A 24,400-nucleotide genomic window follows, 5' to 3' on the forward strand; every position below is an offset into this window, starting at 1 on the left:
TCTTAAAATATAGTCATTGTTTATCTGAAATTGACTTAATTGGGCAGCCTGCATTTTAGTTAACTTCATGAATCTCCTCTCACTGAACATTTTTTTTTTTTTAAGATTTATTTATTTATGCATACAAGAGCTGGGGTACAGGCCAGAGGTGTGGGGGGTGAGGATTCACCAGAGACGGAGTGGGGAACAGAACAGGCAGACTGACTGAAATACACTGCTGAGGGAGCAGCGAGCGAGACAGGAGAGGTCTGCTGTGCCATGTGGGTTGCTCCCTGGCTGGCCGGGGGATCGAACTTGCGCTGCAGTGGCTACGGACAGATTCATAGGTTGCGTCTTAACCCCTTGTGCCACCAGGGAGGCCCTCACTTAACATTCTAAACTCAGTTCTGTTGTCATAGTTCTTTAGGCCCAAATGTTCAGTCCATTACTGAACAAGTCCAGTTAATTCATCCACAACTGAGGGAAAAAAGGCTGAAGTAGCCTCCATGGGGACAATCTCCCTTGAGGACACTGCCTTCACTCTGTGGCCCCTGCCTTGTGAGTGCAGGGGGTAAGGGTAGGGTGGGCTCAGCCAGGAAAGGGCTTTTCCAGGCAGGTGGGAGCAGGTTGGAACCTCATTTCCCCTGGATAGACACCCCCATGGCAGAGCACTCAGTGTCCATGAGCCTCTCATCCATGTGAGTGTGGTGGGGATTTGGCAGCTGGGTGACCATGGGTAAGTCATTTCATTTAGAGAGACAATGCAGCATAAAGAGGCTAGGCCAGGACCTCCCTGATGGCGCAAGGAGTTAAGATCAGCACTTTGAAGCTATCTGCAGCACAAGTTCCATCCCTAGCTGGCCAGGGAGCTACCCACATGGTGCAACAGACCCCTCCTGACTTGCTCCCCTCAGCAATGTATTTCCATAGATCTGCCTGTTCTGTTCCCCACTCTGTCTATGGTGAATCCTCTCACCCCCTGCACCTCTGACCTGTACCCCAGCTCTTGTATGCATAAATAAATAAATCTTTTTTAAAAAAAGAGGCTAGGCCAGTGCTGGGCATATTCAAGGCTCTACTCACAGCTAGAGGAGGTGGGATAAAGGTTGGGGTTGGCAAAATTTTCACAGGTCCTTTGAATCATACCTATTTAGAGGGTGGGTAGGGTTTGGGGTCCCCTGGCAGAGATAGAGTGGGATTGGGTGAAACACCAGGACCTAGAATGAGTGTCTACCTGCAGCTGCTCCGACCGGAGGTCTGACACACAGTTGGCGCACAAATGACCCACAAACAAATAACTTTAATTTTTTTTCCCCTTGAGCAGGAGCCGGGCCTTGGGGGCCCCCGCCCAGCCACGTGCCACATTTATGATATAACCCATCACAGCTGGATTTAAAAAATACACAAAAAATATATAATATACATTATAAAACCTAGGTCGGGACTGGAGGTGGCCTGAGCGATATGCAAACTGTGAGGACCTTCAGGAAGCTCAGGGGTGAGGCGGGGCGGGAGGGAAGGGAGGAAGGAAAGGAGGGGGCACAGTACTTCATATGAAACTCATAAATATCCAGAGGCGGCTGGGGGGCAGGCCGAGCCCGTTGAAGGGCCTAGGTGTCGGGAAGGATAACCTTCAGCACCAGAGCTGGGTGCGGGGAGCTGCTGCTTCAGCCCAGGGAGACCAAGGAGGGCCACTGTTCTCACAGGCTGGGACTCGGACTCCCTCCTGGCCATCCGGCCTATTTCTGAGCCGGGGTCTGCCCGGGGCCTTCTCCCATCTGGAGGGGGCTGGGTGGCTTGGCACCCAATCTGGGCAGTTTGGAGGGGGCTCCTGAGGGTCTCTCTGAGGGTCTCTCCTGAGGGTCTCTGGACTGCAGGCAGACAGAGGGCACCTACCAGGTACTGAGTACCTGCTACCCGCTTTCCTGCCTGGTAGAAACAGCTACTCCCCGGTGTCGGGGTCCCCAGCCAGCTGGCCCCAGGAAAGCTCTGCTCTTCACTGCATCATGGTTGTCTTTGCTTCTGCCCTCACAGCGGACTCTCTCCCGCTGCGGCCAGCCCTCACTCCAGGAAATTCGAGAAAACATGGGCCCTGGGCCCTGAGTGAGCACTCCAGCTTCACCCAGCCCTCCCGTGGGTCCCTCAACTTCTTGGAGCTCCAGCACCTCATCTTGAGACACCAAGGGTCTTGAGACACCAAGACCCACACTTGCTTTGTAGGATCTGAGGGTGGCAAGAGTCACGCAGGGGCCTGGCACCAGGCCTGGCACACAGTAGGTGCAAAGGAAGTGTGGGCCCCTCTCCTCAACTCAACCTCAACTTGAACTTTTCTTCTGGGGAGTCTCTGAATTCGGACTCCCTCAGTTTCCATTCTACCTTCACCCACCCGGCACACCCCTGGGGGGGCCAGTGGCCACACACTTCAGAACCAGAAGGTGTCCTCCCATCTGGTCATGGCTGGGCAGAGCTGGGTGGGGCTGCTTCCTTGCCCCAGGCAGGCTACCCCACCGCCGAGGCCTCCTCTCCTCTCCCACAAATAAAGCGCAGAACAGTGGCAGGGAGTGTGTGTGCTGGGGGTAGGTGGGGAGGCCTCCTGGGTCCTGGGCCTGAGGCCTGGCAGGCAGATGAGTCCTCCATCCTGGACCCCCTGGGGGCGCCAGGCAGGCGTGTGGAAAAGATGCTCATCCTGGATCCTGGTGGGGCAGAGGGCGCCCTAGTCTTTGACCAGCTTGTAGACGTGGTGCTGGGCCCCATGCTCACTGGTGGAGACTTCGAAGACGAAAGCGATGACGAGTAGGGTCTCCTGGGAGTCCCGGCTTGTAACCACCTGGGGGTTGGGTAGGAAAATTTGGGAGGTCAGGCCACATGGGGACCTGGGGCTGAGCAGATCTTTCTCCTTGCTAGGTCTGTCTCCTCTGAGCCGTGGGGCTGGCCCTTCCCATGTAGAGGCCCCCACAAGCCTGCTCCACACCCCCCCACACACACACCTGCAGGATGGTGAAGTTCTCCAGGACACTGTTCATCATGTACTTCTCGGGCAGGTGCTTCAGCTTGTGGATGAAGTTGATCATGTACTCGCACATGGGGGAGCGGTGGATGCGGTACACGAAGCGCCCGTTCTCCAGCCTGGCGTACTCGGTCTGCGGAGCCCAGGCCGGGGTCAGTGCACATGCCTGCTCCCCCCGCCACGCCACCCGCCGGCCCTCACTCACCTCCACCTTCTCCACCACCTGCTTGCCAAAGGAGCACACCTTGGTGGAGACACTGATGGTCATGCTATCCGCCGAGCTGTACTGGGAGCTGACCCCATAGAAGGCTCCGGGGCCCTCTTGGATGGTGCTGTTGAGGTCAGCCTGGGGGGGGGGGGTGTCAGGGGTGGGGCTTAGATGCGGGCAGAGGCCAGAGCAAGACTTTCTTTTATGTCACATCAGAGTCCCACCCAAGGACCCATCTCTGGCACCTTGCCACAGGCCACAGGGAGGAGGCAGGGTCAGGGGTCAGTGGGGTGGGCCTGGGTATACTGTACCTCTGGGGAGGGGTGTAGGGGCAGGGAGGGACCCCGGCAGCTCACCCAGAACTTGACCAGGAAGAAGGCATTAGGGGGCCCCTTCTCATAGAGCTCCTTCAGTCCACCCTTTTTCTCTGGGAACTTGTCATAGATCTGCCGTACGTCAACTGCCTCGAGGGGCGGGTCTGAGAAGGCGGGGTTCGTCTGGCCGATGTGCACAAAGAGGTGTTTGCTGTACTGTGGGGAGGGCCCAGGACAGGGTCAGGAGGCCACCAGCTGTGCTGGCCTGGGAGGCTGCCCAGGGACAGAGAGCAGCTTGGGGTTTCCTCGCCCCACGGCTCTGGACCAGGACCTTCTCCTCCCCAGGGCGTCTCCGCGGCTGTACAACCGCCTCCACCCCACGTTACCGTGTCAGGGTCTCGCTGCACCTCCATGAAGGCGGAATACTCGAGGAGGCGCAGCCGGGAGGAGGCGATGGTGCGGTCCTGCCACACAGGCGCAGAGGCGGCAGCTGAGGGGAGCGGGGCCAGGGGCTCGTAACCTGGGAGGAGGAGACGGCCCGCGTCTACATGGGCACGTGTGTGGTTACGAAGCTCCGCCCCAGCCTGCCCGGGGCCTTGATGTAGATCATCAGTGGGGCTGGCTTTAGACTCCCTTCCCAGGTATTCTGGCAGTGCCCAGCCTGCACCCCCATGGCCACGCAGTATAGGCAGGATAGACCTCACTGAGTTTTTCCCTAGGTCACTATCTCTGTGTGTTCCAGCAGAAAATACAGAGAAATTAAAAAGGAAAAAGAAATATTAGAGTTCTACCACCAAAATTTAAGTTCTTTAAGAGGAAATCTGGGGCGCCCCTGGTGGCGCAGGGGTTAAAGACAGTGCTATCAAGCTATGGCCAGCCACTGTGGCATGAGTTCAATCCCCGGCCAGGGAGGTGACCCACACGGCACAGCTGCTCCCCTCAGCAGTGCATTTCCGTCAACCCTCCTGTTCTGCTCCCCACTCTGTCTCTGGTGAATCCTCTCATCTCCCCCACCTCTGGCCTACACCCCAGTTCTTGTATGCATAAATAAATAAATCTTAAGAAAAAAAAGATGAAATCTGTTAAGATGCTATTGTATTTCCTTGTAAGGAATTTTCTACCCACTGAGCCATATCAATGTAATACCTTTGGTGGTGTGTACTTGCACCAGAGTTCTGGAAACCACACTATAAATGACAAAGGGCTTATTCCTGGCCCATCCCACTTCTCCTTCCCAGTGCAAATGCACACACACAGGCACTCACACACACAGTGGGCCCCCGAGCAGACGTGCAGGGACCAAGGAGGGAGAGGGGGTGGCGATGTGGGGTACTTACTGCTGAGTGCTGGCGGCAGGGGCGGCTGGATGGGGTAAGCTGGCTGTGCAAAGGGCTTGATGCTGCAGACAAGAGGACAGCCTGGTTAGAGTCACCCCCTTCCCCACCTTCCACCTGGCCCAGTCGCTTTGGGTCTCAGGTGAGACCCTGATGGGGAGCCAGCCACTGGGCTTTTTCCGCAGAGGCCCAGAAATGCATGCTGACAAGCTAACTCAGGAGCTTTCTGTTTTCGTCCCATTTTAGCTTTTATCCTGCTGCATCTCACAGTTGATGTGCACATTTAATGTAGCATTTCAACCCCACCCTGAAGAGTTGTTCATTCAACGGAAGGTGTGCTTACGACCAAAGTCATCTCAGAATTGAAGGATCCAACTGTACTTGACTACCTGACTTGTTGACTGAGAGATTGACTCAGAGATTAACTGAGTGGAAAATAAACGAAGGACGGATGACAAGGAGATGAGTGGGTTGCTGAATGAATAAACACATGAATGAACAGACACATGCGTTAGCTCTTACGGCACTCTCCATGCCTGTTTTTGAATTAAAACTATGCTGAGCTCTTGCCAGAAAGCACATGGGAGGGGATGTCCTTCAAGGCTGCCAGGGGAAAACAGGGGGTGTGGGGCGGAGGCACCAACATACTCACTCCTGAGAGGGTCCAGGCTGCTGTCCCAGGAGAGGGGGGCTGCTCCAGAACTGCAGAGATGGCACAAAGCCCAAGGGCCCCTCAGTATCCACGATCCCCACCACGGCACTCCCTCACCCCAGTGCCACCTCCCAGGGCCCCTGTACCCGTGAGGAGGTGGAGAAGACGGCCTGGGGCAGAGGGGAGGGTGGGCTGAACTTGTTCTGTAGGACGCTGGCAGAGACGATCTGGGCAGAGGACATGGACGCCATGCTCTGGAGGGCTTTGTCCTTGGACACCTGGTCCTGTGGGAGGCAGGGGCCATGTGAGGATGGGGCCAGGCGGAAATAGGACCCCCCGCGCCCCCAGGCCCTCAGAGCTCTGCACTTCCAGGTCTGGATTCTAGCGCAGCTCCACTGTGTGGGCGCAGGGGCCTCTGTTTCCCAGGTGGACATCACCCCTCCCGTCATAGCTGGGCAGGGTCAGGCCAGGTGGCAGGGAACCCCACACCTTCAACTTGGACCGACTCTTCCCTAACCCAGTATATATCGTGTGTCATGCACTCTCCTATTTTCTATGCTGTTTCCTCGGTGGTTTTCAAACTAAGGTCTATGGACCAACAGCACCAGCTTCACCTGGAAGCTTGTTAGAAATGTAAATTCTCAGGCCCCAGCCCAGACCTACTGAACCTCTGGGGTGAGTCCCGGAAATCTGTCTTCACAAACCCTCCAGGAGATCCTGGTGCATGCTCACGTTTGCAAACCATATATTTCACTTTTTAAAAATGCTGTTTGCAATCCTATTACATTTATGTCACAAACCAGATTTTGAAAACCCTGTATCAGGTGTCTTTCCTACCATCTTCTTTCCAGACCCAGACTTCCCCCCCTTTTTCCCAATGGGAGGGCAGGGCTACTTACCAGGTTCATGGCCTGTGAAGAAGAGGGAGGAGGGTTAGAAGAGACACAATCAGGGCTAGATGGGGGGGTGGGGGGGACATGTTTTCATTCCCTTCCACTCCCCATCTACTGACTGGGCTCTAAGCCAATGAGGCCAGGAAAGCTCAAAGGCAGTTGTGGTCCTCATCCTGCACCCCACTCCCACCCAGAGGGAATGCTGCCACTGAGGCTGTCCCGGAAAGGGCAAGGCAAGGGCGCACAGGCTGGACGGTGGGCCAAGATGGTGCCCTGGCATGAGCCCATGTCCTCCGGGGCTGTGCTACAGGCATAGGGTACTGGCGAGGACAAGACAATGCAGCCCTTAAGGGGCTCTGACAGAAGCCCCGGCCATGAACCCCAAGTTTTGAGACCCAAAGCTGTAGCTCCGCCAAGACTGAAAGTGTGATGCAAGGAATTGCCATGCCCACCACAACAGCTCTGGCAGCCAATACCCCGCATGGCTCCTCCCTGCCCGCCTGAAGTCCCAAGCAACCAGCAAGCAGCACTGAGGAAGAAGGAGAAAAAGGAAACCGCAGAAGAAGAGGGGCTCTTCCTCTCCCCCATCATAGGGCCGCTGAGCCCTCCGGCTCCAGCATTGTCTGCAGGGGCATGGCCCTGTGTAACCTGAAGTAATCTTCGGGTTCCTCGCTGCCCCTGTGTTTCTAAGACACCCCCTACCCCCAGCAGCCCCCACTGCCAGAGCTCCTCAGGCCTTCTCCCTGCCCCAGGCTGGGGTCAGAGACTAGTAATAGGTCTGGGCCTGGCAGGAGCTGGGCAGGTTCAGGCCAAGTGGCAGGGAACCCCATACCTTCAACTTGGACTGAATCTCTCGAGATTTCCGCCTGGCTAGAACCTGCAAGTGGCTAGAGACCTGTAGAGAGAGAGAGAGAGAGAGAAAGAGAAAAAGAGTAGAAAGAGCAAAAGAGGCAAGAATAGAGCTTCAAGGGTCAGAAGAAAGGCACAGGGGGGCCAGAGAGCTGGCCAAGGCAGAGGCCTGAGCTGTGCAGAGATAGCAGTGGAGGCGCCGAGGGTGAGGGGCTGAGGAGGGGCTGGAGGCCCCAGTCAGGCACCCAACATACCTTGATGCCAACCTGGTACTCCCGCACCTTCTTCCGAGCTAGAACCTGTATGTGGCTGGACACCTAGGGGCCGCCCCGCGCCCCGCCACAGAGGAAAACATAGACAGTGAGGAGGCACGGCATGGCGCCATGGGCAAGGAGAAGCTCAGCCCTCATCTCTGGGACCAAATGTCAGTGGGATGTGGAACTTTTGTGGGAAGATACCCCTCTCTCTTGCCGGTTCTGCTCTCTTTTGGCCCTGCTTGATCAAGATTCTACAGTGGGGCCTCCCTGGTGTGCAAGGGGTTAAGCACAGCACTATGGAGCTATCTGACGCCCCTGCAGCACAAGTTTGATCTCCGGCCAGGGAGGTGACCCACATGGCGCAGCAGACCTCTCCTGACTCACCCGCTGCTCCCCTCAGCAGTGTTTTTCAGTCTGCTTGTTCTGCTCCCTACTCTGTCTCTGGTGAATCCTCTCACCACCACCCCCAAAATCTGGCCTGTGCCCCAGTTCTTGTATGCATAAATAAATCTTAAAAAAAAAGAACCTACAGTGGCTTCCAGGACTACCATGTACAGTTGTGTATGTGGTGGTTCACTGCACAAGAGCACTTGGCCCAGTGTGGGCTGAATCCCAGCCTAAGTTCTGTGGCCAAGTCATGTGCCCTGGTACGGGGCTGCTTCTCACCAGTAGAAGAGTCTCTTGTTTTTTCAAAAACAAGTCACTTTTTCTCACTAGCGTCCTCAGAGGAGATGTCTTGCTCTAACTGGCACCACAGAGGACCACCACACTTGTGCTGGTCATCAGATTATATAGCAGGGCTGTGGCCTATTCGAAAGATCTTCCCCCGAACCACTCCTCAAGTCTTCCTCAACAGTTCGCCCACCTGAAAAAGCAGGTCTGCTCCTATTTCCACTTTGCTCACACAGCTTCTCCCTCAACATGCCTCCCTTCTCCTTGACTCGTATCTGCCAGTGTATATAAGACCCAGCGGGTGCTCTGCAGTGTGTTCCTTCTCCAGCACCTCCTCCCTGAAGCCTCCCTCTCCTGGAAACCCTGAGTTAATCATGAGGATGTGCGTGTCCCTGTGTGATGGTGTCAAGGATCTGACCCGAGCCTCGGAGAATCCAAAAGCCACCCTTCTCCCACGAAACACAACCAAACATATGGTGTCTCTAGATGCTCCAGACTTTCACACAGCTCTTGGCTCTCCTTTGTAAGTTTCCCACAACAGTTTTTCTTTTTAATGAAGGCCTGAAAACTGTTTTGTATGCGATGCTGGGCAGTCCCCATACTACTGGCTAGGACTCAGGGGTGCTCCTCACCTGCCTCCCCACCCACAGGAACCCAGTACACATCAGTGAGACCACTGGTCACTTTTTGTCTTGATAATAACTGACCTCTGCAGAGCACAGCTGCTACCGTTCTCAGCACTGTACACACACCCACTCATCTGCTCTTTACAGAGCAGATTTACAGATGATCAAACCAAAGCACAGAGAGGGTAAGCAGCTTATCCAGGGTCACACAGCTGGAGGCTAGCACCGGGATTCACATCCAGATGGTCTGACTCCAGAGCCCACTTGCTCCACTGCTAAGTGATGCTACCTGGACCCTCTTAGCACGGAGCCACCTCCAAATGATCAGAAGCGACAGCCAAAAGTCACATGGGACTCAACCCCAACGTAATATTTAGCTTTTTTGCCAATATGGAGGCACTGTACTTGCTATTAACCTCTGTGTGTTCTAATAAAAAATTGCCTATAAAAAATAAAAACAACTAAAAAGCCCTTGCCTGCCAGCTGGCTGCTCTTCGCAACACATAAAGACATGTAGGATGGGTTCCCTTTTTAGGAGAGATTAGATATCAGAATTGTTAGAGGGAATAAAATTAGAGTCCCACTCTTGCAAAAGGATGATGGTCAGTGTTTTTATAAAATTCTGAGTTTGCCAACAGCCGTTTTGTAAAACCTCACGGGACAGCCATCCTTCTCAGGACCCCTGGCCAGCCGCAGGGAATGCTGGGCGCAGAATGAAGAGGCTTGGCTACCCACCAGGGCCTCAAGTCCAAGTGAGGATCCCCCAGGCACTTCCTGCTCTGATGAACAGGTCTCTAGAGACACATCTTTTGGGTAATCAGGACACCCACAGGGTAGGACCTGCCCTTCTCCTGGGCCTGGGATGATTTCTGTGTCTGCCCACAGAGCAGTAGCAGCAAATTCTTATGTGGGCACACACTCTGTTCTAAGTGCCTTCAGCATTAACTAATTTAATGGCCAAGGAACACAGGCTGGGAGGTGCCGCCGCCCCACCCCTACCCCCACTCTGGTAATGGAGCCGCCATTGGAACCCAGGGGTCTGATCGGGTCGAATTCTTCCTGTAGGTTCCAGGAAACAGGACCCTGTCTGTCTGGTTCCTTGCTGTATCCCTGCTGCCTAGAGCATAGTAGTAGCTCAATAATTTGCTAAATGAATAACTGCTGTGCAACCTGAACTGGCCCAGGAAGGGTGGTTAAAAAATGCTTGAACAGGGCCTCCCCAGTGGCGCAGCGGTTGAGCGCTGGGTTGCGAAGCTGCCCGCAGCCTCTGCTGCGCGGATACGGCCACCGGAGGAGGGTCCCACATGGCGCGCAGACCTCTCCTGCCCGCTGCTCCCCTCAGCAGTGTACTTCGGTCCTTCTGCCTGCTCTGCTCCCCGCTCTGGCTCTGGTGAATTCTCTCACCCTCCCGCGCTTCTGACTGTACCCAGTGTGTGTATAAATAAATAAACAAATAAATCTTTAAAAAAAAAAATGCTTGAACAAATGAAGGAGGATTTGGATTTCTGCTCCCACACTGGGTGGGGGGGGGCCCAGAACCTTCCTTTGAGACAGTGGGTGGGGTGGGGCAGGCTTGCCATTTGCACAGGCTGGAGTCTGGGGAAGTGGGTGCAAGGTCCAAATCCCACCAGACAGACAGGCTGGGAGGGCTGAGGGTCACAGCTGGCCCCTGTGTCTCCAGCCTGCCTCTCTCCCAGGCACCCCCATGCGAACCCTCCCAACATGCACCCCTTCAGGCTTCCTGTCACTACCACCCTCCCGGACAGGAAACCACCCCATCATTTCTCAAATCATTCCTCTCCACCCCCACCACTACTACCCTCACCTTGGCCACTGCCCAGGCTACCAGTGCTGTTGTTCTAGGCCCTGTCTTCGCCTGGCCCCTCAGCTCCAGGGCCAGCATTCCTAGACAGCTGCCACCTATACTCCCTGTGCCATTCCCTCCCAGGGTCCTGGCTGCCCCAGGGGAACCTAGTCTCTCAAGCCTCCAGGGAAATCACTCCCGCCCTGGGCTTTCCCACCCCCTCCCCTACTGCTGACTTTCCCGCTGGGTGGCTGGGATCCTGGACCCACCAGCTGCCATCCCTGTGACCTTGAGAAAGTTGTTTCACTTCCCTATACCTTGGCTTCCTTATCTGTAAAATGGAGCTAATTACTGTACCTACCTCATAAGGTTGATGTGAGGATTAAAATAAATTAATATAAAGTGAGCTCTGTTTGGGTTCACAACTATTATTTGTATAACTAACTTCCTCAGTCTGGAAGAATCCTCTCCCTTTTTTTCTGCCTGGGGGAAATCTAATTCCTTCTTAAAAACGTATCTCCTCCAGGAAGCCTTCCCAGCCTACCTACCCTCCTCTCTTCCCTGCCTCGTCCAAGTTTACTGTTTTTCTGACAGCGCCCCCCACACACTCCCTATTTCGGTCACACCGATCTGCTTTGCACTTGCCCATCTGTCTCCCTGACTGGCTGGTGGGCCACAGTGAGCACCAGCTGCTGCCAGGGGGCTTATCTGTGGTCACTGAACCAAAGGCTGGTGTGGGGGTGGCCTGAGACAGTGCTCCATCTCTAGGACAGAGGGACAGTATCTCCAAGAGAAGTGGGGGAGCCATGGAGCCGCTTGTGGGGTGTGGAGTCACCCGGAGAGGGAGTGGGTGGTGGGAGGTCCATGGGGTGCTACTGAGGAGGGGGCAGGGCCCGGGGAGAGCTCTGGACAGGAAGGGGCTAGGGAGCAGCTGAGAGTGTGTGGGCAGAGGGGCCGCAGCATAAATCGTCTCTTTACCTGTTTTCTCGTCCGAGTCTTCCCCGTCCTCAATTTAATATATCGTGCGATCAACTCATTTCGGCCTAGATTGGGGTGAGAAAAAAAAAAAGAGGAGTGGGCAAATGGCAAACGGAGGGGTCGGTGGCTGGAAGGCCCCACCGGGGTAAGCCATACCTCCCCACCCGTTCACTCCGACCCTCCTTCCTCAGGGGCACAAGCAGGGCAGCAAATGGGGGCAGGAGCATCCCTGGCACTCCCCCCCCCACCTCCAGGAACTGGGGGCTGCTCTTTGGGGTGGGGGAAGTAGGGGACCCGCAATGTGGGAGAGAGGGCAGAACCAAGTCAGGCCTGACAGGTTCCCCTGCAGACAGACAGGGGCAGGTGTGGGAGGCCAGCAGGCCAGCCGCCCGCCCAGCAGCGCTTCCGTCCTCCCTCCCTGTGTTGTCACCGGCTCCAGAGCTCTGAGCGCAGATATCTGTGCTTGAGTGCGGCCTGCCCCAACTGGCAGATATCTCGGCACAGGGTCCCCAGGTGTGTCTGGAAGGTTTTGGGCCAAGTTCCTGTCCTTTCTGTCCTTGCCATGGAGGAGACCCTGGACAAGCCCCTTCCTTTTTTCTGGGGAAAGGGGCAGGAGGGAACGCGTGACCTCTAACACGCTTCCTACACTGACAACCTGCTTCAAAATAGTTACTATGTCCTTGTGCCGGTCACCCCTACGTCACCAGCTACCAGGGCCTCTCACGCCCTGTGAGAGCCCAGCTGCTGCTGTTTGGGAGGTTGGGGGGGTGTCTGCTCACAGACCTTCTGAAGGCCCAGAAGCTGCCTAGTGTTCAGAGGGTTTGGCCCCAGGAAAGGGGTGCTTAGGACACATGACAAAGCATATGTCAGCATCCTCAGGGTGTACATCTCTTACCCTCGCAAATCTAGGTCCCCTGCTCCCCCAACCCCATAACCTCCTCAGAATGGGCCACATTCTCCAAATTCTTCTTCAATGACAGAACCAGTCTCGCTGCTCCTCCCTTCCCGCCGGCCCCTTTCCACCCCATTCCCTCCGCCCTGTCTAAAAATACCCTTTGGGGCTGCCCCAGTCATTTGGGAGGTAGCAGCGGGCACAGGCACCCCCAGCCCTATGGAAGGTGCCCTGGAACTTCTGCTTGCCTGGGAGTAGGGCTCAGGGGCTGGGGTGGGCGTGGCAAAGTGGGTGGGGCCAGGGACTTGGGCAGCCCTTACACGTGGCCCAGCTGCCTCCTTCCTGCACCAGCCAGGGTACTGGAACCTGGGAGGAGACAGGCCGAGGGCCTGTCTCACTCAGCCATAGGGAGGATCTGGAGGGAGCTGGCAAGGAGCCAGGGTTGAGTTATCCTGAAAATGCAGCTCTGGAAGGACTCTGGGAGAGCCCTCCTAGGGCTGGAACAAGAGGGGGACACTCCCTTCAGGAGGCAGGAGGTGGGCAAAGTGGCAAGGAGGGGCCAGAAGAGCTGTGGAGACATGGGAGAGGCCTGAGGAATGGACGAGTGTCCTCGTCTCTCTGGCACCCTTCCCCACACAGGCCCTTGTCACCCTGTGGACTCTCTGTACCCCCACGCACCCTGAAGGGAACTAATCACTGGGAGGCCCTGCTTTGCTGGACTCCCTCCTTGGACTTCCCCACCGCCTCCCAGGAGAGGGACCCTCTCCCAGACCTGGCCTGGAGCACACTGGACTGTCGACCCAGTTTTTGGGGCCTACTGAGTCACCCCGAAACCTCCTGGCCAGTAAGGGGGAGGAGAGGAGGAGCAGATGGGGGTGTCGAGGTGTGGGCGCGCTTTGGTGGAGGGGGCAAGCCTGGCTTGTTTATGAGGAGGATCCAGACGCACAGGCTCACACGCCCAGACTCGCCCCTGGCGGGCTGGCAGCACTTCGCCAAACCGGTTGGGTGAGGGGGCAGAGAGCAGGGGGAGGGGCCGGGAGGCCGCCGCCGCCTCCCCCAGTCCTGTCCAGCGTCCCGTGCCTCCCCACCTGTGCCTCCCCACACGCACCGTACATCTTGCCCTCGTCCGACAGGATGATCTTGCGGCGGCCACAGGGCGGGTAGATGGCCAGGGCCTCCTGGAAGCTCTGCTCGATGTCCGGGCTCCACACGCCCTCTGCATCGTTGTCCAGCCCCTTGTCCAGGCCCTCGGGCCCATCCTCCCGGGCCTCCCCGGGGCTGCTGCTGGCGTTCCAGCTGTTGGACGCTATTGTGCTGGTTGCTCTGGGCTCCGGGCCTGAGCCCACTGGGCAGCCTGAGCCTGGGGGACAGATACACAGGAGTTAGGACCAGGTCCTCCCAGACCACAGGTATCTGCTACCCCCAGCCGCTGGCGCTGGACTTCTGCCCCCACCCAGGGGCAGGTGCCCCAGGTGGGAGGTGGAGGTGTAACAGAGGTTATGCTTATTCAGTGGCCTGTGACCTTGGACGAGCCACCGTCCTGTGAAAGGAGAAAGGGTCTCCTTGAGGTCGAGAAGGTTAAAACTGAATGAGATCACGCCAGAATGCCAAGTGCAAGGCCTGGCTCATAACACTCAACACAGCACCGGTGGTGGTCAGTGACGACGGCAATCACGCCTCTGATCTACACAGCACTTCCGTGTGGAAGAAGCACTTTCGCATTCATTCTATTCTCAAAGCTAAAGCAAGGAGGGCAAGGGGTGACACCCATTATTCAGATGAGGAAAACTGAGGCTCAAAGGCCACACAGCTGCCAAAGGCATCAAGATGGGCAAAGAGAGGAGGCACAAGAAAGGCAGGGCCCAATGCTCTGTGGCTCTGCTGGCAGCTTCTTGGCTTGCACTCTGCCAGCTCCCCCCCGCCCCCCACAACAGGAATCTTCACTGGAGGGGACCCTGCATCCCCTGTTCTCCCCCTATAGCATCAGGACCTGCAGTGGGACAAGGAAGGTCCGAGACCCAGGAAGAGTATGGTTCTGCCTTCCCCAAATAGATAACCGACGGGAATCCTGCCAAGGAACCTAACCTGGGGCAGGAACTGCCCCAGGAATTGCAAGAAGGGAAGACGCTGGTTGGCAAGGGAGCAGTGGAGAAGGTGCCTGGCCAACAGCCTTGCTCAACCCCACTCACTCCTCCATCCCACTTCCTGTTCCCGCACCTTCTGGCCCCACAGCAGCCCATAAACCACCCACACGCCCGCCCCTGCCCTGGCCCACATCACGGATGTGTAAACTCTGAGTTCTCTGCGCACGCCAGGCTGGGTTGTTAACTTAGACCACACCCAGCCAGTGCCCCCAACATGCACATCCCCAAGGCTCACTCCAAACCCCCTTCAGCATCACAATCTGCATGCCCAATAGATATGAAGATCTTCAGAGTCTTAAGGCCCAAGATGGCTAGAGCCTGGGATCACAGGGAAAGCAGGGGCAGGGTACAGACGTGGGAAACCCACTCAGAAGTCAGAGAGGGGCATTTCCCCCCTCAGTCATGAATTCCAAGTCCTGCTGAATGGGTAGGGGTTTTCCCTGTGGGGCCACCTGTTGCTTAGGGAGGCAGGAAGGGGGGTCACCAGTGAAATGGGACCGGGAAGGCTTAGGGGGCCTGAATATCAAATGGATGTAGAGTTTAGATTTAATATTACTACTAGTGACAGCACCTGCCATTTGGCGGGTCCTGTTGTGGAATTTTATATACATTGACTCATTTAATCTTACAATCACCGATGGGGTATTAGTATTCCTACTTGACAGATGAGGAAGCCAAGGAACAGAGAGGTTAAGCAATTTGCATGAAGACACAAAGCTAGTAAGTGCTAGAGCCAGATTCTGGACCGAGCAACCTGGCTTCAGCCTCTTAAGCAGGGGGATGTGGCGGAGAAGGCCCACCACCTGCGGCAGAGAGGGGGGCCACCTGTCTGTCATGTGTGTGCCCAGTGGGGTCCAGGCCAGACCACGGGAACCTTAGCCCAAGTGGCTGGAGAAACTTCAGGGACCCAAACATTGCAAGAGCCCTTTCTGTGAGGCCTCGGAGACCACCAGGAGTAGCGCTCCCCACGCAGACAGCCAGGGGGAGGGAGTCCTGCTCCACACTCCAGAGGACACTCTTCCTCTTTCCTCCTAGCCTGTGTCACCCCACAGAGCTGTGTCTGGATCCCCATCCCTTCTTGACCCCAAGGCCAAGCTCTTGGGACAAAACTGTGAGGGGGACAGAGGTGTGTTAGTTGATCAGGAAGGGGATCTGGAGAAACCAGCAGCTCCTATATTGAGGTGGTTGAGATACGGGGTCTCCCCTCAGGTCTGACACTGCTCTTTGCTGTCCGAGGGGAGGAAGAAGAGGGGTGCCAATGAGTTAAGACCCCTCCCAGAGTCCTCAACCCATTTTCCTCCCCAGTCCTTTCCTGAGGCCTCTAGAGGAGAAGCCGGGGGCCTAGCGCATGGGGGGCCTTGGCAGTCCCAGACTTTTAAAAGCAACTTTCCTGCCTCCCCCAAGTCTCTGCCCGCCTCCCCTCATCCAGGCGGTGGCCCCCCCTTCTCGGGGTGATGTCAGCCCCGCCCCGCCCCCCGCAGGAGCACTGTGGCCAAATATGGCGAACACAGCAGCGCTCGGGAGCTGGGACAGTCTGGGGGGGGCGGGGCTGACCGGCCCCTGGCTGGGACCGCTGGCAGCTGGTGAGGGGGAGGGGAGCCGAGGGGGCGGCTGCAAGGACGAGTCAAGGAGAGAATCAGGACCACCGGCCCTTGTGCGGGTTCCTAGGTACACGCAGGACTCACTTTCTAGGGCCACTCCTGTGGGCTTAGGCACCAACACAGGGGCCTGCAGGTGACCCCCACCCCACACAACCATGCACAGGAGCCATGCATGCAGGTATGCTGTGTGGGGGCCTGGGCTGACATCCAAAGAGGTAACCTGTCCCCCCAGGCTGAGGCCAACCATGGGCCATGGCAGGTAGGCAGGCAGCCAGGCAGGGTGCAAGTGGGGCCTCTGTCCCACTCATCACTCAGATTCGGGGAGGTTGTGAAGAGCCTGGATTGGATGCTCTGGTCTCCTCAGTTTTTGCGATGGGATGAGATGGAGATGTACACATCCTCCTTTCCTGACACCCCCAAATCACTGAGACCCAGCCTAGGAGGGCTGCAGGGCTGGACTGATGCAAATGTGGGGCTCGGGAAGGTGGAGAGGAAGACTCTAGAAGCAGGGAGGGACTAGAAAGGCAGGCTCCCAGGATGGCAGCCTCAGCCCAGGGTAGGGACTCCTGGTCCCTGAAGAGAGGGTTTTCCTGTGTGTGTGTGTGTGTGTGTGTGTGTGTGTGTGTGTGTGCGTGGAGGGTTTTCCTGTGTGTATGCGCGTGTGTGTGCTGAGGGCCGGAGGTTCCCAGACCACTTTTTAAATTCTTGACCAGGTATTTAGAACCTCTGCCCTGCTGGGCAGTGCCCTCAAGAGGGCTAGGAGAGAAGGAGAAAGACCCAAGTGAGGGGTGCGGGGACTGGCGCGCGAGACAGACTGGAGAAAGGGGTCAGAGTGTGTGGGTGGGGGAAAGAGAGGGGAAGACAGCCCCAGAGAGACAGGCTGGAGACACAGGGGAGTCCCAGACGGTGAGATACAAGAAACTAGAGAGCAAACCATGGAGAGACCCAGAGGGAGAGACAGGAGGAGCGGGAGGCCTGGCAGAGTGCGGGCTGGCTGGCGGAAGTTCATCCACAGACAGACAGAGCCAAAGTGGGGGTGGGAGGAGGAAGCGGGCGGGGGTGGGGGGACAGGGAGAGTGATCATGATAAACAGACTCAGATAGACACAGAGACCAAGAGCCAGAGAGATGGAGACGCACAGCTGACGGGGGCGGCGATGGGGTAGGAAGGGGAATAACTAGTAAACTCAGATAGGGTCGGGCAGCCAGAGGGAGTCAAAGAGAGAAGAACCCAGAGGCAGAGGAAGGGGGTGACAAGGGAAGACTTTTCAGGTGTAGGGGGCTGGGGGGGGGCAGGTCTGGGACATGCCCATTCTGTCCCTCTGCACAGGGGCCGTTATTCCAACTGGCTGCAGCCCTCCCGTGGGCTCGGCCTTCGCCTGCCACCCACATCCGATCAGTCGCACTGCCTCCCCTCACCCAGGGCCCTCAGCCTCCTGAGGTCAGAAGGTGCCTCTGGGTGGTGGCCTGGATGGGATCTAGGAGGCTGGGCGAGCAGGCTTTGGGCCCTGGGGGGATAAAAGGGGGATCTAGTTGCCCACTCCCCTCCCTGGGGCCAAATTTGCTGGAATAACTGGCTGGACAGCTCCAGGGATGGAGGTCAGAGCTGGGGTTGCTGTAGAGGGCCTAGACCCCTACCCCCACAGGCTCTGTGGCTTCCGCACCACCCTGCCCGCCTAGTCCCTTTCAAAGGGAAGGAGAGGCAAGCCAGAAGCTTGGGTTCCCCCCGGGCCTCTGCCTTGGTAGGGGATGGGCACAAGGCAAGTGCAGGCGGCAGGGCCCCTCCCTGACTCATTCCCCACCCTCCCCCCAGCCTCACTGGGAGGATGAACTGAACCCAGTGACCTGACTGGTCTAGCGCTAGTAGCTGTCCACTCTTACTGGGCCCCCGGTCTGCCAAGTGCTGGCGTGCAGAGTGAGAACATCACTCCAAGTGTGGGAAGATTAGTGAAATCAGCAGTTTCATCCCAAATTCCCGCCCCCCTCCCCAACCTGGGTTAGGCTGACCAGCCAGGGAGGTGAGGCTGGGGAGGACAGTTGATGAGGGATGAGGGAAACACCCCACCCCCTCTGCTTTTCCCTCCTTCCTCCCCCCCACCCCCACAGCGGGGCCAGCTGTTCTCCAGCTGCCAGAGACTTGCAGCCTAGAAATGGCCACACTCCGGTTGACCCGAGAGCAGGGTGAGATGGGGATGGTGTCTGCCTCCCTCACCTCTGTCCCAGGACCCCTGAGGACCCTGCCTGAGTGGCCACACCCTGTGAGGCTGGGGAGGGAGTGCCACCTCCCTGGAGCAGGGTCCAGATTTTTACAGGAGGAAGCAATTTGCAGAGCCCACTAGGAGGGAGGTGGGGTCCTCCTCCCTTCTCCCCAGCTTATTAATGTGCTTCCAATTTGGGAATCAAGGCTCTCTGGGGCCCCATCCACCCCCACTACTTGGGGCACAGGCTTCACAGGGAGCAGAGGGGGCGGGCTTCCTTCCCTAAGCTTCTCCTCCAAGCTCATCCTCACTGTCACTGCCCCCAAACCCCCACCGGTGTAGGAGGATAGAGGGACTCAGAGGCCACAAGCCTCCTGCAGAGAGAAGGGCCCAGTGATCCCAGCACAGTCTCTGTCCTGCCCTTCAACCGGCCCCATCCAGGGAGGGCCGGATAACCAGAGCGGGGCAGGCCGCAGCGCCAGGGAGGCAGCCATTGGGTCACTGGGTCCATGGGTGTCACAGATCCCAGTTAACATGTCAGGGTACATGCCCCATGTACCCTGATTCACCCGCGAGCTGTCACCGCTCAGTGTCCACATCCCAAGAGTCGCAGTGTCATCTATAAACACCCTGGTTGCTCCACCCCGCCTATTTTTCCCCCTCACACAATCCTCTTCACGGCCACTGTCCTGCACATTCACCAGTACCTGCGTCTCTGCTTTCTGTTTGTTTTTAATTATTTTATCGTGATAGGCCTCCCTGGTGGTGCAAGAGGTTAAAATGCAACTATGAAGCTATCTGCAGCCACACAGCACGAATTCGATCCCCGGGCAGGGAGCTACCCACATGGCGCAGCAGACCTCTCCTGACTCACCTGCTGCTCCCCTCAGCAGTGTCTTTCAGTCGATCTGCCTGTTTTGCTCCCCACTCTGTCTCTGGTGAATCCTCTCACCCCCCACACCTCTGGCCTGTACCCCAGTTCTGTACGCATAAATAAATAAATCTTTAAAAAAATATTGTGATAAAATAGCCATAATAGAAAATTTACCAAGTCCACTATCTTTAAGTGCACAATTCCGTGGCATTAAGTACAGTCCAGCTTTGTTTTTAACTGTTATCTTTTTCATGGTCCTCCATGTAGATGCAACCAGGGTCACAGGCCCCCAAATCTGTCACGCACCGAACCCCATGCTGTGTCTGTCACAGCCCTGAAGGGTGTCACAACACCGTCCTGCAGTCCCAAACAACCTCAGATAGTGCCCACCCACAGAGCCAGTCTCAGTCACACCCACGGGCGCCTTGACACGCAGCCCTGTGCGTGTGGAGTTTCTTTCTCACACTCAGTCTCACCTACACACCTGGTGCACACTCAGCCTGGCCCTGCGGCGTCTCAGGATGTAGTCAGCCATGTCCCAGTGGTTTCTCCCCGACATACACCCCCTTCTGGGGACAACCTTTCTCACACCCAGTGTCATGGATGGACACACAATGACTAATTTCGACAAACCTGACGTCACCGCCTATGCGTCATCGGTAGTCACACGTCATGGAGAATGTCACTCATTCTGCTCCAGACACACACGGCGTCACACGGTCGTCGAGGCCCTCAGAAACACAGAGCCCCGAATCCAGCTGTGTCACATAAGCTCGTGCTGCTGTCAAGCAGCTTTCACAAATATAACCTGTGCGATGCTCGCTCACGCGGAGCTGGTCACCCCCCCCCCCGGCCGCTTGCACACGCGCGCGCCACACAGGCTCTAAGGTCGTTCACGCAGCTTCCTGCACACGGCGCCCAGCTCCCCGCATACAGGGATGTGATGGAGGCACAACGTCACCTCCAGCTTCGCTCGTGCATACGGCAGCCTCACATGCAGTCACACACAAACTGGTTTTACCCGGTTCTCTCACGCGCATCCACCCTCCAGTCTCACCCACACACCATGACCCACTCAGTTTCTCTCACACGCGCCCAGCGTCACACACAGTTGCGCTCGCATTTCCCTCTATCACTTCCTGTCCTTTTGGGTCTGGCAGGGAGCACAGGAAACAATCAGCACTCTAGGAAACCTAGGTTCAGGCTCGGAGAAGGTGGGGTGACTGGGTCTCTGGGGTGGCTGAGCGGACAGGCAGAGCCCTCTCCCCACCACTGTGCTCCCTGAGGGGCAGCCCCCTCCCCCACATAAGCCTAAGCTGGCACAACGCTAGAGCAGGGAGAGGGCAGGACAGCGCGGGTGGCTCACCTCCAGCTCTGACCAGAGAAGTTCCAGCCAGGCCCCGAGGCCTCTGGGGACCTGGATCCTCAAGACCACCCTTCAGACCCTACAGCTTCTGTAGCCCCCACGGGGGAGGGAACTGGGATGCCCCAGGCACCTCACAGAAAACTGCAGCACTTACAGCCCTGGTGGCTCCCGGGCCCCCTGGGACTTGGCACCGCAGCTCCCTTCTCCACTCTCCTCACTGCGAGCTGCCCCTCTGCCCTTCTTGAGCCAGGAGGAGGGCAGGACTGACTGCTTCTGTTCCCTACCAGCTTCCACACTGAGCCCCAGGGGACCCTGGGAATGGGGCAGAGGGGGCACCATCCCAGTGGCTTCTGAACACCATTCATTGCGGCCAGCCTCACCAGACTCCACTACCACGTTGGAGGACAAATCCCCCCAACTCTGCCTGGCCTCCCTGTAGACACCTGCCGTCTGCCACCAGTTCGGCCATGCTTACCTGGCCTAGCTGCTCCTCAGTCTGGCCCTGGTGTGTCCACTGCGTCACCTACTCACTTCGCCAGACCCCACCAGGTTTAGGTTCCATAACGGGAAGAGAAAGAAGGCTGACTAGAAGACAGAGATTCTGGGATGAGCTCAGAAAAAAAGAGAACTAAGAAGTCACTTATTCCAAGCAGGGAAACTGAGCCGCCCCAAAGAGGTCCACCAGCATAACACAGCTGGTTGAAGGCCCAGTGGGATCAGACCTCTAATTTCACCTCCCTTGTTGAGGTGTCTCCTTCTGGTTTTAATATCTCCTCAAATGGCAGAAGGCACTAGGGCCTGCAAACCTGAGGGTAAGAACGCGAACAGGAGCCAGGACACACACACAAACATACACACCTCTTCTGTCAGCCACTGACCATCCTACTTAGCCATTCCCCAGTCCATGTGCTAATTGACATTAATTACTGTTTCCTCCCTAGGGGGTGGGGGAAGGCCCAAGAAGCTGAAATTCCTATTGGCTCTCAGCCTTTCTCTGAGGAAGGGTCACCGCGGGGGTCCCTGAAGTCATCCTCACCACACTCTAGTTCTACACTATACACCTGTCCCTCCCCTGCCCATAGGGCAAGCAGGGACCCAGAAGACTGCAGAACCAAGTCTCATAGTGAGGCCTCTAGGGGAGGGTCTGGAAAGGGAGCTGTAAGAATCTGAAAGGAAGGAGGACATGATTCTCCCAAATCTCCAACTTCTGGGGACTTTGGATGTCCCTCCTTGCCCCAGGCTGTCCCCAGCCCCCCAGCCTTCTGGCCAAGGCTGTGTCCTGGCCCCTACACTCGTGTGGAGCATGTGTACACAGAACCAGGCCACAGGAGGGAGGCGGGTACACAGAGCCACCATGGGCACCAGCCCCTCTGAGCTGTGTCCAGCCCCCACCCCCATCCCCTGCTCTCCTAGGCTACAAGTCCAGGCCTGACCTGGTTCTGCCTCTACCAGGAGAGAGGGAAGACAGAGAGGGAGTGCCCCCTGAGAAGCCCTCCCTCAGGGCCCTATTCCCTCTTGTTCAGAAAGAATCTCTCAGTCCTGAATCACAGGGCCCCTTCTACCTGAAAGATGACAGAGTGGGGTCTTAATGACACTGCTCCAGGCCTGGCTAGGCTGGAAAACAGATCCAGACAGGCACTTCTGGCCTTCCCTCCCCAGGCGGGAGTAAAGGGCATGACAGACAATGGGGGCTGGAAGGGACAAGGCTTCTTCAAACTCTCTGAAGTCTAAACAGGGGCTCTGAAAGTGTGGCAGAAGAGAAGGCCCCAAATCCAGCCCCTTTGGAGCCAGGATCACTGAGCTCAGGGCTGAAACTCCGAACCCTCGGCCCGACACAGGCGGGAGAGCCGGAGGGAACAAGCCCCTGCCTCTCAGGGGGCACACGCCCCGGGCGCACAGCTTTGCCTCCGGACACCCCCCACAGCCCGGCGCAGCCGAGGGCACCGCGCGCAGGAGCCGGCCTGGGCGCCGGGAGGCCGGGCCCGAGGCCTGCTTGGAGCTGGGGCCGGGCGGGCTCGGAAGAGCGAGAGCCGGGAGTCCAAAGGGCGGCGGGGCCCGGGACGGGGAGACCCGGGTACGAGCGCCCCGGTGGCAGGTCCGCCAACCCCTGCGGCTCCCAGATGCCCGCCGCGACACCTCGAGCGCGGACGGCGGGGCAGGCGGTGGCACCGGGGACGGTCTCGCGGCTCCCCTACCTCCCCCCGACCAGCGCGCCCCGGTCGCGGAGGGGGTGTAGTGGAGGGGTGGGCGGGGCTTCCCGGAGAGGTTTTACCCCCCTTCCCTCTAAACTTCCCGGCACCCAGATCCGGGGCTCGGGCTCCGGCTGGACAATAGCTCGGGGACCCAGCCCCCCGCGAGTCCCCCCCGCCCAAGCCAGAGGCAGCCAACCACGCCACCTCTCTCCGCGGGGCCTCCTCCCGTCGTCCGCCGGGCTTACCTGGTCCGAGCTCCGGGGGGCGCTCCGGCCGGGCCGCCGTGCCGGGCCCGGGGGAGCTGAGAGGGGGGCCGGGAAAGGGGGGTCGTGGGGAGGGGACTGGCCGGAATGTGCGGAATGAGCCGGGCTGGAGCGAGAGGCGCCGGGCGCGGAGGAGGGAGCGAGCGGGACGGAAAGTTTGTGTTGAGGAGCCGGGGCGGGTGGGGGCTGCGGGGAAGGAGGGGGCGGGGCGCCCAGGGGGGCGGGCACCGACCGGGAGGGGCGGGGCCGCGCGGGGCCGCCCCCAGCCCCGGCGCCCACTGCCCTCCCGGCGGCGGAGGGACCCCCAGCCGGTGCCGGCCTTCCTCGCCCGAGCTCCCCGCTCCCGACCGCCGGCGCGACGCCCCTACCCTCCCGCGGCGCGCTGGGCCTGACCCACCTCCCCAGGACCCCGACGGAATTTGGGGCTCCGGCCTGGGCGGGGCCGGGGGTGGAGCTCCCGCCTTGGGGGCAGGACTCCCGTCGGTGCCCCGGCCGCGGTGCCGCGTCACGAGGAGCCCGGCGGAGTCGGAGCGTACGGGCCTCGGGGCTCCCTGGTGCCCCCCCACATTCGCGAGCCGCGAAGCGGAGCGCCCTCTCCCGCCCGACAGCCCGCCCCCCACTCCCGGGGCCCCAGACCCGGCCCCGCCCTGGCGGCTGCGCCCGCCCTGCCCGGACCCGGTTTGTCTGGTTCTCCTCGAGAGGCTTGTTTCTCGAATTTCTCCCTTTCCCCCTCTTCCTGGACCTCCGGGCCCACCCTCTCGGCCCGGCTCCCCGGGGCCCCCGTCGGGGGCGTCTCGACACCGCGAGCCCGCCGAGTTGCGGTAGGACCCGCGGTGGGCGCGGGGGTCGGGGGCGGCAGACGCGCGAGCGCCCCGGGCCCGGGAGGGAGCGGAGTCGGGAGGGGGCGGGGAGGCCTCGCGCCCGCCCCGGGACCTCCCCGCGCGCGCCCCTCCCGCAGCCTTCTCGGCCCGGGCGGAAAAACCACTGCTCCGCTCGGCTTAGGACGCGGCTTTATTGGGGCCGTGGGCACCCTGCCCCGTCGCCCACCCGCCGCGCCCGCCCCGGCTCCGCGGAGCCCCGGCGCGGGCCCCGAGGGGGTTAAGACAACCCCGACTACTGCTCCCGGACAGGAAGTGGCGGGGCGGGGGGGGCCGGGAGCCGCGCAGGCCGGCTTCGCCACCAGATGTGCGGCTCGGGCTCCAGATGTTCTTCATCTCCATCCGATCCGCTGCCCGAGCTCCGCCCCGCCTCTGCCTGTGCCAGGCCGGGGAGTGGACGAAGGTCACTCAGAGACAGAT

General features: G+C 58.5%; 1 protein-coding gene across 1 annotated transcript; it reads right to left on the reverse strand.

Annotated features, from left to right (window-relative positions):
* Positions 1 to 231: 231 nt before the first annotated feature.
* Positions 232 to 24,322, reverse strand: TEAD3 (TEA domain transcription factor 3). The gene is made up of 14 exons (XM_054698147.1): positions 24,220 to 24,322; positions 23,085 to 23,288; positions 13,574 to 13,825; positions 11,574 to 11,638; positions 7,491 to 7,553; positions 6,394 to 6,405; positions 5,641 to 5,778; positions 5,495 to 5,544; positions 4,846 to 4,907; positions 3,895 to 4,028; positions 3,551 to 3,724; positions 3,192 to 3,332; positions 2,967 to 3,119; positions 232 to 2,806 (listed from the first exon to the last, which is right to left on the reverse strand). The coding sequence occupies exons 1-14, from the start codon at positions 24,320 to 24,322 to the stop codon at positions 2,693 to 2,695; spliced, it is 1,665 nt and encodes a 554-aa protein (XP_054554122.1). The 3' UTR covers positions 232 to 2,692.
* Positions 24,323 to 24,400: the final 78 nt, after the last annotated feature.

Source organism: Talpa occidentalis, unplaced genomic scaffold, assembly GCF_014898055.3.
Source record: "Talpa occidentalis isolate TD23 unplaced genomic scaffold, MPIMG_talOcc4v2.1 talOcc4.2, whole genome shotgun sequence".
In the NCBI taxonomy this organism is placed as follows: domain Eukaryota; kingdom Metazoa; phylum Chordata; class Mammalia; order Eulipotyphla; family Talpidae; genus Talpa; species Talpa occidentalis.